This window comes from Harmonia axyridis, chromosome 7, assembly GCF_914767665.1.
Source record: "Harmonia axyridis chromosome 7, icHarAxyr1.1, whole genome shotgun sequence".
Classification (NCBI taxonomy): Eukaryota; Metazoa; Arthropoda; class Insecta; order Coleoptera; family Coccinellidae; genus Harmonia; species Harmonia axyridis.
In genome coordinates this window covers 35,569,167-35,583,246 of record NC_059507.1, presented here as the reverse complement: position 1 = coordinate 35,583,246, position 14,080 = coordinate 35,569,167, and the positions used below count along the sequence as shown (strand labels likewise).

The following is a 14,080-nucleotide window of genomic DNA, read 5'->3' as shown; positions in this document are numbered from 1 at the left end:
AACTCACAGTGTCTCCTGAATATCATGTTTTCCAAGGCCAGGGCAGGACCTTCTACAACAAGAGTCAATAGAAAGCCTAACAAAAACGATTCCACGATATCTGAAGCTGACAAAGTAGCCTGGAAAAATAAGACAGTTGTTATTAATTTTTAAATTGAATTTAAGGTTAATAAACTCACCATGGAATAAAAAGCTGTAGCAACTGGGCCTCTATTGATTCCTGCAGAATATAATTGTACAGCGCCATGGCAGAGATAGGTGGTGTAGGTGATTCTGCCAAAGAAACTGAAGGGTTTCCATTCCAAAATTGGTGCTATCCATGCTTGAATAAAAATTCGTCAATTTAAAGCAGAAATCAACAAGTAAAGCTATAGAACTTATATAGAGCTATAGAACTTTAAATTGCAATAAAACAACGATGGATTATTCGATTGACATGAATTTTATTTATCCGCAAGATAATCTTGTGGCATTACATTTTGAATATGATTTCTGGCATATGACCGCCACGGCTGGCTCGGATGTAGTCCAATCTGGACGTCCAATTTTCGATGACTTTTTCCAACATTTGTGGCCGTATATCGGCAATAACACGGCGAATGTTGTCTTCCAAATGGTCAAGGGTTTGTGGCTTATCCGCATAGACCAATGACTTTACATAGTCCCACAGAAAGTAGTCTGGCGGTGTTAAAACACAAGATCTTGGAGGCCAATTCACAGGTCCAAAACGTGAAATTAGGCGGTCACCAAACATGTATTTCAATAAATCGATTGTGGCACGAGCTGTGTGACATGTTGCGCCGTCTTGTTGGAACCACAGCTCCTGGACATCATGGTTGTTCAATTCAGGAATGAAAAAGTTAGTAATCATGGCGCTATACCGATCACCATTGACTGTAACGTTCTGGCCATCATCGTTTTTGAAGAAGTACGGACTAATGATTCCACCAGCCCATAAAGCGCACCAAACAGTCAGTTTTTCTGGATGTAACGGTGTTTCGACATACACTTGAGGATTGGCTTCACTCCAAATGTGGCAGTTTTGTTTGTTGACGTAGCCATTCAACCAGAAGTGCGCTTCATCGCTAAACAAAATTCGCTTATGAAAATCGGGAACAACGGCAATCTCATTTTGGGCCCATTCGACAAATCTACGCCTTATTATTCTATTTATGATGAATTGCCAAACCAAACTGAAAATAAATCAGTTGACAGCTGTTAAATCGATCGCCATCTTGAACAGTAATACCAACTTAAAGTTATATACCTCGAAAAAAAACACCCTTTATATCTTTTGGATCCCAGGTGGCAGGAGTCAATTATCAAGTTACAATCCACCTAGAAGCCTCTACAGATGCCTACCGCTCGAGATATTCCTAACTCTGTAAAAGCTTAATAGCTTAAATCAAACTACACTTACAACCAGCTCCTTCAGATACTGCAATTATAATCCAACTGATGCAGAAACTCCAGAGTAAATGGTGGAGTGATCCATAGGTGCCATAGAAAACATAATCTTTGTCCTCTATGGGTAGATAAAATGTGTATGCCGCAACATAGATCGAGGTGATTATCAACATAAACAGCATCCACGTGAAAGCAGTCAATGTCTTCGGTAGTTTATAATCTGACTTCTTGATTTTGTATTTCAAGTAACCAGCGATTATTCCGATGAAATAAGGACCTAATCTCATGTGACTAGGGATGTACGTTATCTGGAATGTGTGGTTTGTAACTGGGTCTCGGAGGAACCTGGAATTTTTTCAGAATACTTATTGTTTCGGTTTTTCGATATTTTGTCAGTTTTTGCTTAATGCCGGCGATGAACAGCATAACTTTATAGAAAGAGAATATCTAAAGTCAAGAAATTTTCAGGCTAATAAATCACTCAATAAGTTCCGGGCCTGACGCATAAATGGCACCGTTATTGTCACACCACTTATTTTCTAGTAGTACCAAGTTTTAAAAAATCTCCGTCAAAATTTCGGTTCAATCTCTATCGAGATATTGAAGATTATGTGACGATACATTTGTTATTATTTGAGAAATGGATAAAAACGAGCTTCGTGTATCATTATTTATGAAACACTCTTTTTATGAGAAAATATACTGTGCAAACAAAGCTATTAAACAAAGATATATACTGTTCTATTGTATTAATAGATATCGATACTTGATACTTACTTCATATATAAATGAAGAATAGGTTCTTCTTTTTCCGTCAAAATGATGACGAATGGTATAATTGCTGAGATTATTATTAGAACAATCATCATAAATATCCCTGCTTTCGGCTTCTTCCATATAAGATAAGACAAAAATGGCAATGTCAAAAAGAAATGAATTTCACATGTTAGGTACCATGATTGGAACATACACTGAAAAAAATTCAAATGTATAATTTAAAACAATTTTTCGTGTTGCATATATATTTTGGAAAAGCAATGAAGAGAAAAATGAGAAAAAACAAATATTTTATAGTTTTCTATGAATGTATACTAACTGACAAGGAAACTGCAACACCCAGAAGGAGCTGTTTAAATTGAATGTTTTTTTTTATAAAACCTAGATAGTATACATTGCAAGGAGTGAATTATTGAAATTTGGAGAAAAAAAGAAGGGTTTACAATTTTTTTTATAAATTTGTCAATAATGTGTTTGCCCACCGCGATTATCTACACACACCTCAACACGTCTCGACATTTTTTGCAATAAGATTGTCTATTTCTTCTTGAGGGATGCTATCCTAAGCGAAAGATTCACTTGGGTAGCTTCTAAAGAGTTTGAACTAACTCTGGCAAAATGAGGTCGGGCATTATCTTGCTGAAATATTGGATTATCGAGCCGGTTAAGGTAGGGGAGAACATATGGCTCCACTATTTCTTGAAGGCAACGTAGCGCTGTCATGTTACCTCGAAAAAAGAATAAAGGTGACCTACTTGCATGTGCAATAGCACCTCATACCATAACGCCTACTGTCCGGTGTACATGACACTCAACATCACACTGAGGTTCACGTCTTTCTCCCCGACGTCGTCTAACCCTTCTTCGGCCATCATGTGCACCCAAGTAGAATTGAGATTCATCAGCAAAGACGACCTGATGCCAATCCACATTCCAATGTTGACGTTCTCTGCACCACTGTAATCGTTGCCGGCGATGCTAAACCGTCAGAGGTGCACAAGATGGTTTTGATAATGCTGCAGTCCAAAAGACCTTATGCTGCGGTAAACTGTTAGGACAGTTTAAGGATGGTCTTGTTCTCCTAACCACTCATTAGCCAAAGATTGAGTTGTCGCAAATCGGTCTCTAATGGCCGTAAGTCTTGGACGTCGATCTTGAACTTCATTTGTGACCCTTCGACGTCCGGTGCCTACTTCGGTTTTGGGCATTATCAAACCACGCTTGACAACATCAAGCGATCAACATCAAGCGAAATGACAACCCCGCCTCCCGTAGACTAATAATTCGACCTCTTTCAAATTCACTTATCTGGCAATAAATTCCGCGTACACGTGCTCTAGGCATTTTAAAAACAACAAAACATCGACTTTGGATCTTCTCCGATAGCTGGTTTGTTGTAAAATTCAAAAAACTTGCAAAAGTTTTTTTGAGTAATAAAAATCGTTTACATGGAAAACCTTCACGATTTTCTTCCCCAAATTCAATCATTTACTCCTTGCTTTACTATGTTGTACCAAAAATAAATTAAAATTTAAACAGCTCCTTCTGGGTGTTGCAGTTTCTTTGTAAGTTGGTATATCAAATAGAATTCATCAATGATAATTTGATTGTGATATTTTTATAGGGAATATTCAATTTATTTTGCATTCATCAAGAGACTCACAATTCTATCCACATTTATATAGTTGTTTACATACAGCAAGTTCGCCCACCAACTTGCAAGGCACCTTTCGTGTTCAACGCCAATTCTTTCCTCCCAAAATGGTCCATCACCAAGTTGAACAAAAATTGTGCAATAAAATCCAAGAACAACAGCATAAGCTGGCGTCAATCTTGAAAAAATAATTTCATTTTTAAGCCTTCCAGATACCATCACACCCTATAAGCTTTTTCAAAAAATACAGTATGTCCCAAATTCGATGCACACTGAGAGCATCTCTAGGACTATAAGACTGGAAAAACCTGTACAAGGAATTGATGATTTAATTATTCTTCTGAATTTATTGTATCGCCAAAGTCAACAAATAATACAATTATCGAAAACATTTTTGAATCTTAAATAATTTTCAGATGCTAATATTGTTTTTAGAAAAAAATCATATGTTAGTTGTAAATACCTCAAAAATCTGTGAATGTATACTAATCCAACGTTCATCATTTTCTTCCTTTTATCAAATTCTAGTAGCATCATGTAACATCCCAGAAATCCAGAAATAGTGAAGAATGTGTCCACTACGATTGGTCCATTCAGCAATAAGATGAAAGGAAACACTCTGTAGTACTATGAAAAAAAATATTCATTCATAGTAGAAGTGTAAAATACAAACGAAGTTCAGGTATTAACAGTACAGCTAATTTCCTATAATTTATATCATGTTACATTAAAATCACACCGTTTTTTCTTTTACTGAAGGCATTTTAGAATATAAGAAAAATTTATAAAGTTTGGCAGTTATTGAAAATATTAGAGAAGCACTGACGTGAAGTCAGGAGTTTTAAACGCTAATTATGCGCCAATTGCGCCTTTGGTGATAATACGATATATAGGTATATATTATACAGTATCCAAGAGCATCCATTGAAGGTAAAAAAATAGGGAAATAACTATTAATAAATAAGCCGAGACTAGGGAGATAGACGATACCTGTCTTCACTACACTTCAGTACTTTCATCATTCTTTTAATATTCTGCTTGGTTTTTTTCTTATTCTGGTGCCAAACCTCATCGTTTAAGAACATTACCAGCTCACAATTCGAAAAATTGAAACATTGTGACGAAATTATAGAGGGATATCTGATCGGTTCACGAGCGGTCAAAAAGAATATATACTTACAACTTCGAAATGAGATGGATCTGACAATGGTGAACTGATGTAAAACATAATTCTGTGTCCCATTATGATCAAACACATCGTCAAAACCTTCATCCCATTCAGACAATTGAATCCATCTTCGTTTATTTTGAAAGTAGTTAGTTTTTCACAAGTATTTGAGAACGAAAATGATTTCAAAATATTATGTAAGGTACCTGTGAATACAAAAATTTGAGTTAGTAATTTAATGACATTGATAACGGTTCCTCGAAAATTTTATAATTTTAATTACCTGGGGATTTGTTGTCACTTTCTCCTTTGTTATTTAGATCGTAAACTGTACTTAGGATACCAATAAGAATCAGGGAGCCAACAATAGCCCTAAAAATAGAAATTTCATTCAAAATATTCAAACTACCCTACACCAACTTGTTGATAATTATATTTAATATGAATATCAAGTTATTACAGAACTAAGTACAAGCTTCGTATAGTTCTGTAAATTAATATTCATATTGGATAACCTAAAGAGTATAGACTCATTGAATTAAAATGTTCATTAGACTGCGTCATCCAAAAAATTGAATTTAATTTCCGAAAATTATTCTTTCAATCGAAAATATTAATTTGCTTGTTTATTTCACTAAAGTATGATCAATGAAGTAGGTACATCAGTTCGTATAATGATTTATTTATTCAATTCTTGAGCTATTTTTTCGAATTGTAATTTTGGATGATTTTATTTTTTCTTTTGGTAATTTTTGTCATAGTCGATATTAAAATTATAGTCCAATTTGAATGGAGTAAATTTTTTACACATTTCTGATGATTCAATATTTATTTCATTTTATTTTACGACCTTATTGTAGTAACTCTCTTAACTCACATATAAATTTGATCTGCAAACGAAAAATCGAAATTTCTCCAAACTTGGCAGTTTTTTTGATCCACATGAACGTCTAAGGAGAATGGAAAATAATCTTTCGTATCCTCAATCATTTCTTTCAATACTTCCTCCACATCAGTATGACTACAAGTCGATGGTAGACAAAACGAAAAAAAATTCTCATCCCTTGAATGCTTTGATCCATCCTGAGCATAATTCTATGGCAAAAAAAGAAGAATGGGTAAATCACCATCATTAATTTTGGTAAATTTAAAATATTTAAATGACTATTCAGAGTTATGAATACGCAAATGAGTAATATATTATTTATAGGAAATCGTATATTTTGCAATCATTGTTCAACTTCCTTAACTTTGAAGGTTATCGAAGACACGAAAAATAACAAATTTTCTAAACATGTATAGTTCAACCGAAAAGTCAACCCTGGCTTAAATAAAAACCATATTCGTGGAATTAATTATTGTAATATTCTAGAAATTCCTGTCAAATTCCTTGTGGTCTCTCAGCTAAATAATTTAAAAGGCAAAGACTGGTCAAATAATATGATAGCCTTGAATCAATTAATTACCAAGTCAAAACAAACACTTGATCCTTTTTCTTGTATTTCACGAAATATCTGTGTTAATGCTCGGAAACAATTAAAACTTAACGATTCATCGTAACTCGAAAAAAGTCATTAGCTAAAAAAGATGTTCAATTTTTTAAGTCATGGGTGTTCACAAAAAATACAAATAGAGTATAGGTATATGATAATTTTTTTTAATTAAAATAATGAATTCACAAAGCTGAGATATATCAACGCAAACAGGAACTTCCATATATAATTTTATTCAGATGAATTCAATTCGATGAAAGAATAAGATTTTCACTGATGGAAAAATCGTAATATTTATTTTGAAGAAGTACACCTATATCTGATAATTGTTTGCATTTATTTGAGGTGTTTGACCATGACAGACGAAATAATAACGTAACTTTAAGCATGCTTCAGTCATAATATGCTTCATAATGATACAAGTTCTTTCAACTGATCTGCTGTAATATACATACAGGGTGTTTCACGTAAGCGGGTCACTGTGACTTATCTTCTGAGCAGAATTGAAAAGTGACCCATCAATATGATAGTATTTTCCATGGGTTATCCAAATATGTTATTGGAAAAACTATTCAATCAAGGCATAGAAAGTTATTGAGAAAAAACCGTTTCTCAAAAAAAAAAATTTTTCCAAATTTGACTAGTTTTCAAAATAAGGAAGTCTAGAGACAATTTTCCAACAATTGTTTCTTCATTCGAACTTCCGGTTTTCTAGAAAACGGAAAATTTTCTCTCTATCAAATAATTTTCAAAAATGTTAACAACGCGAAAATTTGGGGAAAACACTGATGTCAAATCAGGAGCTTTGGAAGGCTTCGTTCGTCTATTGTAGAGTTTACCATGACCAGCTGGCTTTAGTTCTTGTGACAACTGAACCTTATAAGGATAGAGATGCAAATCAAGATTCAAAATACGCCAAAGCGTGCCGTAAGAAAGGCCCAAATGTTGTACGCGCCGAGGAATGGATAAATTTGGATCTTCTTCGACACTTTATCTTACAGCAGCCATATTTTCGGTCGAGCGTGCATTTCGATTATGTAAATCAGTAACAGATTCAGTCTCTTCGAATTTTTTCACTGTCTTACCAAGTGTACTGTCAGATTGAAAATAATATTAACCATAATCTGCCCGTAATGCACTAAAAGTACTTACTACAGTATCATTATTTTTGTAGTAAGTTGTCACAATCTTCACAAGCCAAGCTGTAGATATTGTTCAATAGCTAAACTTCATCTAAACATATGACTCTTTGAATTACAGATCTGTTTCTGATATATCATTGAAAGAGGGCTGTGAAATCTAGACCACGACATGGATAACCCAATATAATGACGAAAAAATCATTTTTTTGTTTTTTAGAGAAACTCTTAAAAATCAATCATGAAACTCACAGCTATTTTGAGCCAGGTGGAAATATTGAAGATGTTCTCGTACTCGTCGTACTTCAAGGAGTAAGTCTTTTTGACGGAGATTGGTTCCAAAGGTTTCAACTTGAAATGGGCCATACAGTGTTGCCCAGAAAAACCAATTTCCTTGGGGAGTCTGACCTTCACGCATTCATCGAAGTTTCCAGTATCATAAATTGACCCTATGAAAATTCCTGATGGAAACTTTGAACTTGCATCAAACACTGAAAAAAAGTGTGAGAGTCATTAAATATTTAATGAAATAATTATCGCAAATACAAGAAAGAGTTGTAATGTAAATTATCCGGAAAAATTTTCACAATGTTATCTAAAAATTGTTGCAAAAACTGCAATGAAATTTAAAAAGCATTTAATTAGTAGGTAATAATTATATTCGAATAAAACTGGAAATATATAGTGACTGGAATGTAATTTGACGAGATTCAATCAGTAAAATGTAAATTGCAGTTTTGTTGCAAAAGTTTTGGATTAGATATAATAAAAGCACATTAAAATATTCAACCGGTTTCATTGAGATTTGGTCATGCAACTGAAGAATTTGTAATATTTTTTACTAATTCATCTCAGAATATGAAAAACGATGATTTTACAGCTACGTCTACTCAAAATCTTCCAAGCTTTACACTGTTGGATTTTAACCAACATTTCCTTCAGATGGTTGAAATTTTTTATATTCTAATTGAAAACTTTATCTTTACAGGGTGTTCCTTAATGATTTGCTACCAATTAAGCGGGCGATTTTTGTAATTTTTTTCAAATTGAAAATCATTTTTGAAATTTTCATTCATTTCTAAACAAATTTGATCACTTGATTTTTTGCGCATGGTTTTCGCTTAAGGAAATGAAAATCGTTTTACTTCATAGAGAAATTACTAAGAGTGTTATGGTGTGATTTTTGTATGGAAATCGTGTTTCTTTGAAGGTATTCAAGTTTAATATTAAATGATAATTAATTCACAATCAAAATATAAAAGAAATGAAGTGTACCAAAAAACATAATTGTGGTTATAAAAAAAAGATTTTTTTCTGGAAAATTTGCCACCCTATATCTAAAAAGTTGGCATTTTTACGACGTACGTTCATATTAAGTTTTTTCTTCAAATGTCTACAAAAACGTATATCATTATGGAGTAGCCTGGATAATAATAAAGATATATAGCAAATATCTATTGATCCTGAAAAAAAAATGACATTCTTCATGGAGTCATATTTTAGTTTTAATATTATCATCATCATCATGACTAATTTGTCACTTATGTCTTATAGCGTATTCGACTGGCAGCACCAGTGCGAATAAATTTGAATTTTTGTAGAGCTAAATGACATAATCAGTTCGAATTAATTCGAACTGGTGCAACCAGTCGAATACGCCATTAATTTCATACAACTGGAACTGAAAACTGTATCATCTATCAAATTTCATGCAATTAGCCTTTATATTTTTTATTTTTCCGAACCAAAACAAATTGTTAAAATTTCCATTTATATTGTATATCCATATGAAGAAATTGAATTCTCAACCCATTTCATGAGCAAGACATTCGAAGAAGAATTCAGAATGTTAGAATCTATAAAAAAATAATTGTTCAAAGTTCAAACAAAAAAACGACTTATACTTTTTTTATTTTCTCCGCCTACAATATTAACCACGCAGAATTTTAGTAGTAAATCATTCGACCAGAGGTTTTTTGCATCTATTTAGCATTCACCATTATATGAAGCTGAAGGATAAAATGCCAATCCTGTATAATGAATAAGCGATAACAAGATCTGGATTTTTAGGATTCAAATTATCAGTCATCATATCAATTAGTCAAGATCCGGATCTTGTTCAAGTTCTGATGTAAAATTCCATTCTTATACGTATTTCTTCTTCGAATTCAAACAAATTATTCAATAGTTCTATCTATTCTGTATTAAACTGTAATAGACCAATGTAGTGTCGTATTGGTATGAATTCAGGACAATTAGAGTTATTTACGCCATCTGAAGCTTGCTCAATACATTATGCATAATTCGTTATAAAATGATATTTTCATCAACTTATTGAACAAATAGGTTTATGGTAAACCAAAGCCATTCATTATTAAAAAGATTGATTTGCATTACTTCTCATTCTTTTGTCAGAATAATCTCCGAAATTCTAGAATTCTTATTCGATTCAATACTAAACTCAAAATCCTTGAAGGAAGAAGAGCTTTCAGTCAATATCATATATAATTTACCGGAAATTCTTCTTTTTAGTGTTTTGAAGACTATTTCATACTAGTTGAAATCGTCTGTTGTGCCTCATGCTCAATCTTTCAGATGCAAACATTGTGCTTTTTTGTAATCAAAACTGGCTAAACAGGTTGATATCAGAATTACGTCTACCATTTTCCTTTTAAAAAACTTGTGTGTTCACTCGTAATTTAAGATACAATGCAATTCGGGAATTGAAAGAATATTCAGGATAAAGTTGAAAAAACTTTAATTTTGATTTATTCTTTCTAGTGGTAAATCTTTTACATCGTTCGAAAAGATCATGTTTTTAAAATCCTATTTTAATAGAACCTTTGCTGTGATTCTCTTCTTTCTTTGTTTGAACGAGATGGAAAAATATTGTTCATTGGAATTGATGAAATTATAGTATTATTAAAGAACTAAGAGATGAAATTCGGAAATATGTTGGAATATACATATATTTTGAAAAACCACTCTACACAAAAATTCGTATAGAAGAAATATATCATGAGAATTTTAAAAATGAAATGTTTTTTTACAAATTTCAATGCTAGAAGTTACACCATATTATGTTTTATAATTCTGTCCTTGATTTTATCAACGAAAAAAATAATCAGAACTAAAAAATCAAAGGCCCTATTGCACTTACACAAAAATACTTAGGTACTCAGTGAATTCAAAACATTTGCCGGTAAAAGAAATTTATTTTATTTTTTTTTCAGAAATACCTATTCTTCAATACAAAATAAAATAAATTTCAAATCAAATAAGGGTAATAAGATACTCAATTCAATATTCGCCACATATTTCTAATGAGAAAGTTTTAAGCATATTATTCTTCAGTTCCATAATAATCTCTTAAGCAAAAAACAAAGTTTTCCTGAATTAAAACTACAAGAGGAAATAAAAAAAATTAATAAAATATACAAAAAATACGTACTGTCAGTTGCCCAAACAGTGAATCTCGAAAGTTCTTGCCGGTAAAAAAGGCTATCATTCCTACACCTCTCATTTTTCGAATTAACAGTAGGAATAAGAAAATCCAAGAGATTAACAGTCGTATTGTCAACAACAACTTCAAACTTATGACACACCGTACCCCCGAAAAACAAAAATACGAAAAGCACCCCTATATGGGAGAACATCATTTTTCGAGTTCTGATAGACGAATGAAGATAATGAAAATATAACAGTGTGATGTGAACTGGTTAGACATGATTGTTTTAATATTCGACTTCGAGTCGAGGTTGATTCTATCTAAACTAAAGAAGTTCGTTAAACTGCCTGATTTGTTACAATGCGTTTTATTGATCTCTTTTTTGAAAACTGAGGTGTAATTACGTTAATATGAAGTGGTTGTAATAAAAACAATGGAGTGGTGTAATATTCTGGATTGTGAGGCAGTTGAAGTGCTTTTTGTCGTAGTCGAGAATTAGTCTATGATGGTATCATTACCAATTTTTAATTTTTCAATTTTATGGGGTGCAATTTTAAAAATTGATTGTTCCTTGATTTTTTTACCTTCAAAATTTATGGATCGAATATTTGACCCGCAGAAGGTTCAATGACGCAGAACATATCTATCGTTAAATTATAAAGCCATGAATTCTTGAATGGTTCAATTTTGAAAATGAAACTTTGTTATCGTTATTATGATGTCATTTTAGTCGATCGATCTGAAGGGTTTTCATTTCGATATAAAAATTAGTATATTTTAGGAGAAATCAATGGATGGTCATTTCATTGTGAAAAGGAAGGTATGCCATTAATGATGGAAAACAAAATCAGCCAAACGGTTACGGTTGCAGCACCGTATCTTCCTCGACTGGACAAAGGCTTTTGACACCGTCGATCATGGAGAAGCTGGAATATTATATTGTTAGAGGGATATACCTCGATCTGATATCATCGTAGTTGGCTGACAGAAAGCAACAAGTTGCGTGGAAGGATCGAAGGTCGGCTGTCGAAGACATTGGTAAGGGATTGCCGCAGGGTTCTGTCCTGGGTCCGATACTATTCCTCATTTTCATCAATGACATCCTGGATAGTATGGAATGTTATGGGATCACCTTGAATGCTGATGATACTTCTGTGTTGGTTGAAGGTTCGGACCCGGAAGAGATTCGTGATGGAGTGAAAATTGTGCTGGAGCAGATAAATGAATAGTTTCGGGCAAATAGGTTGAAATTAAATGATTCAAAAACTCATCAAGTTTTGCTTTCACATGCAACTCAACAAGTATTCTCTATAAAGTTACTCGGGCAACATCTACAAACTAAGTTGGGTTGTAGAACCCATAGGTATAGATGTCTAAAACAGAAAGTTGTCAGCGGCGGTTTTTTCGATATGAAGAATAGAAATGTGCACTTCAGACGATATCGCTAGGTTAGCGTATTTCTCTAATTTTCATTCTTTAGCCTCATATGTAATAATTTTTTGGAGGGAAACATCAGAGGCATTTAGAGTTTTTTGGCTACAAAAGAGGGTAACTAAAACACTTTGTGGCCTTCAAGGCAGAAACAGCTGTAGGAGTTCGTTTGTAACAAGGAGGATACTTTCAATATCAAGTATGTATGTATCATTATCATTATTATTTGAACTGGGGTCGTTTTGGTTCGGTAAGCCTTCCGGGAACTGCGACCATGCAGATCTTTTGTTCTCTACCCTACTCATTCATAGAAACCCAGGGAGGTCGTCAACGATGTTATAAAATTGACCACCTCCTTAGGGGCCTTGGCCGTTACCTTTCTGGTATCCAGAACCGGCTTACCCATGTGAATGGTTCTTAGTCCAGTCAGCTCTGGACACTTGCATATCAAGTGTTCGGCTGTTTCTGCTTCCGATCCACAGAGCCTGCAAATCTCGTCTGCTGACTTTCCCATACGGTACAAATGATGTTCGTACCGACAGTGCCCCGTCAGCAGTCCCACCATCACCCGAAGCTCGGCTCGCGACAGCTTCAGGAGCTTTTTGGCGTAGGTAGGTGAAATCTTCACGAATTTCTTTGCCTGAACAAGTCTAGGAGTGTTAGTCCAGTGGATTGTCCTACTGTTCAACTCCCATAGCTGGACCGCAGCTTTATATTGGTCTTTTCTATCCCACAGAAAGGCTCAGGTCCAGCAGGTGTTAACCTTGATGCACTTTTTGCAAGCTCATCAGCTCTTTCATTTCCTTCAACCCCACAGTGCCCTGGTACCCATGGTGATGACAATTTGTTTGTTTGGATTCCGAACACTGACAGGAGAACCAAAAACGGTGGTGTGTGACGTCATCACTAATAGAGCGTATAGAGGTTCTTCTTTGTTTTTGTGACTCGATAATATTCAAATTTTTGTTTTTTCTAATACTTACATATCTTTATTAGATAGGACATATGAATTTTTGTGTCTTCTTCATAAGATTTCAAAACTATCATAGAAACTACAAGCTTTAAAATGATCTTCTTTTCCAATACGTAAATTTTTAACGATAATAGAGCCATTTGAATAATCACTTAAAATTTGCAATTTGTTTTGATACCTTAATTTTTTCCAGTTATGTAAATATTGGGATCCGGGAGTTGAATAAGAAATTTTCGATTCATTTTGAATTTTTCCCTCAAAATTCGAAAATAACAAACATTTTGAAGAAATGATTTAGCGCTCTGTTCAAAGAATGAGTTGTTCAAAGAACGGCAACCCATGGTTTCGGAATTGTTAATCCATCCTCAGTAAATGAATTCGGTATTATTCTAGGAATTAATGCAGAAATTTCCCTAAAGAAACAAATTGACTATAGAAGCATCAATATGTAGATTAATGAAGGTTCCTTAATTACAATAACAAAAAGTTGTTAACTTCACTTTCTATTTGTTACACGAAGACTCTATTGCATTCCTCTAATTTCTAAAGCAACAAAATGGTGGATGCGCGGTAGTTTTTTTTCCAACAAC

At 33.6% G+C, this 14,080-nt stretch overlaps 1 protein-coding gene across 1 annotated transcript in view; it reads right to left on the bottom strand.

Annotated features, from left to right (window-relative positions):
* LOC123685389 overlaps nucleotides 1-14,080 on the bottom strand; it is a 34,602-nt gene that overhangs the window by 386 nt on the left and 20,136 nt on the right. The window contains exons 13-23 of the mRNA XM_045625044.1: nucleotides 11,090-11,353; nucleotides 7,891-8,129; nucleotides 5,884-6,101; nucleotides 5,290-5,378; nucleotides 5,019-5,212; nucleotides 4,302-4,465; nucleotides 3,848-4,016; nucleotides 2,185-2,378; nucleotides 1,421-1,752; nucleotides 180-322; nucleotides 8-119 (exon numbers count right to left, since the gene is read on the bottom strand). Of these exons, the coding sequence (XP_045481000.1) occupies nucleotides 8-119; nucleotides 180-322; nucleotides 1,421-1,752; nucleotides 2,185-2,378; nucleotides 3,848-4,016; nucleotides 4,302-4,465; nucleotides 5,019-5,212; nucleotides 5,290-5,378; nucleotides 5,884-6,101; nucleotides 7,891-8,129; nucleotides 11,090-11,353 (2,118 nt within the window). The remainder of the gene's footprint in view (nucleotides 1-7; nucleotides 120-179; nucleotides 323-1,420; nucleotides 1,753-2,184; nucleotides 2,379-3,847; nucleotides 4,017-4,301; nucleotides 4,466-5,018; nucleotides 5,213-5,289; nucleotides 5,379-5,883; nucleotides 6,102-7,890; nucleotides 8,130-11,089; nucleotides 11,354-14,080) is intronic.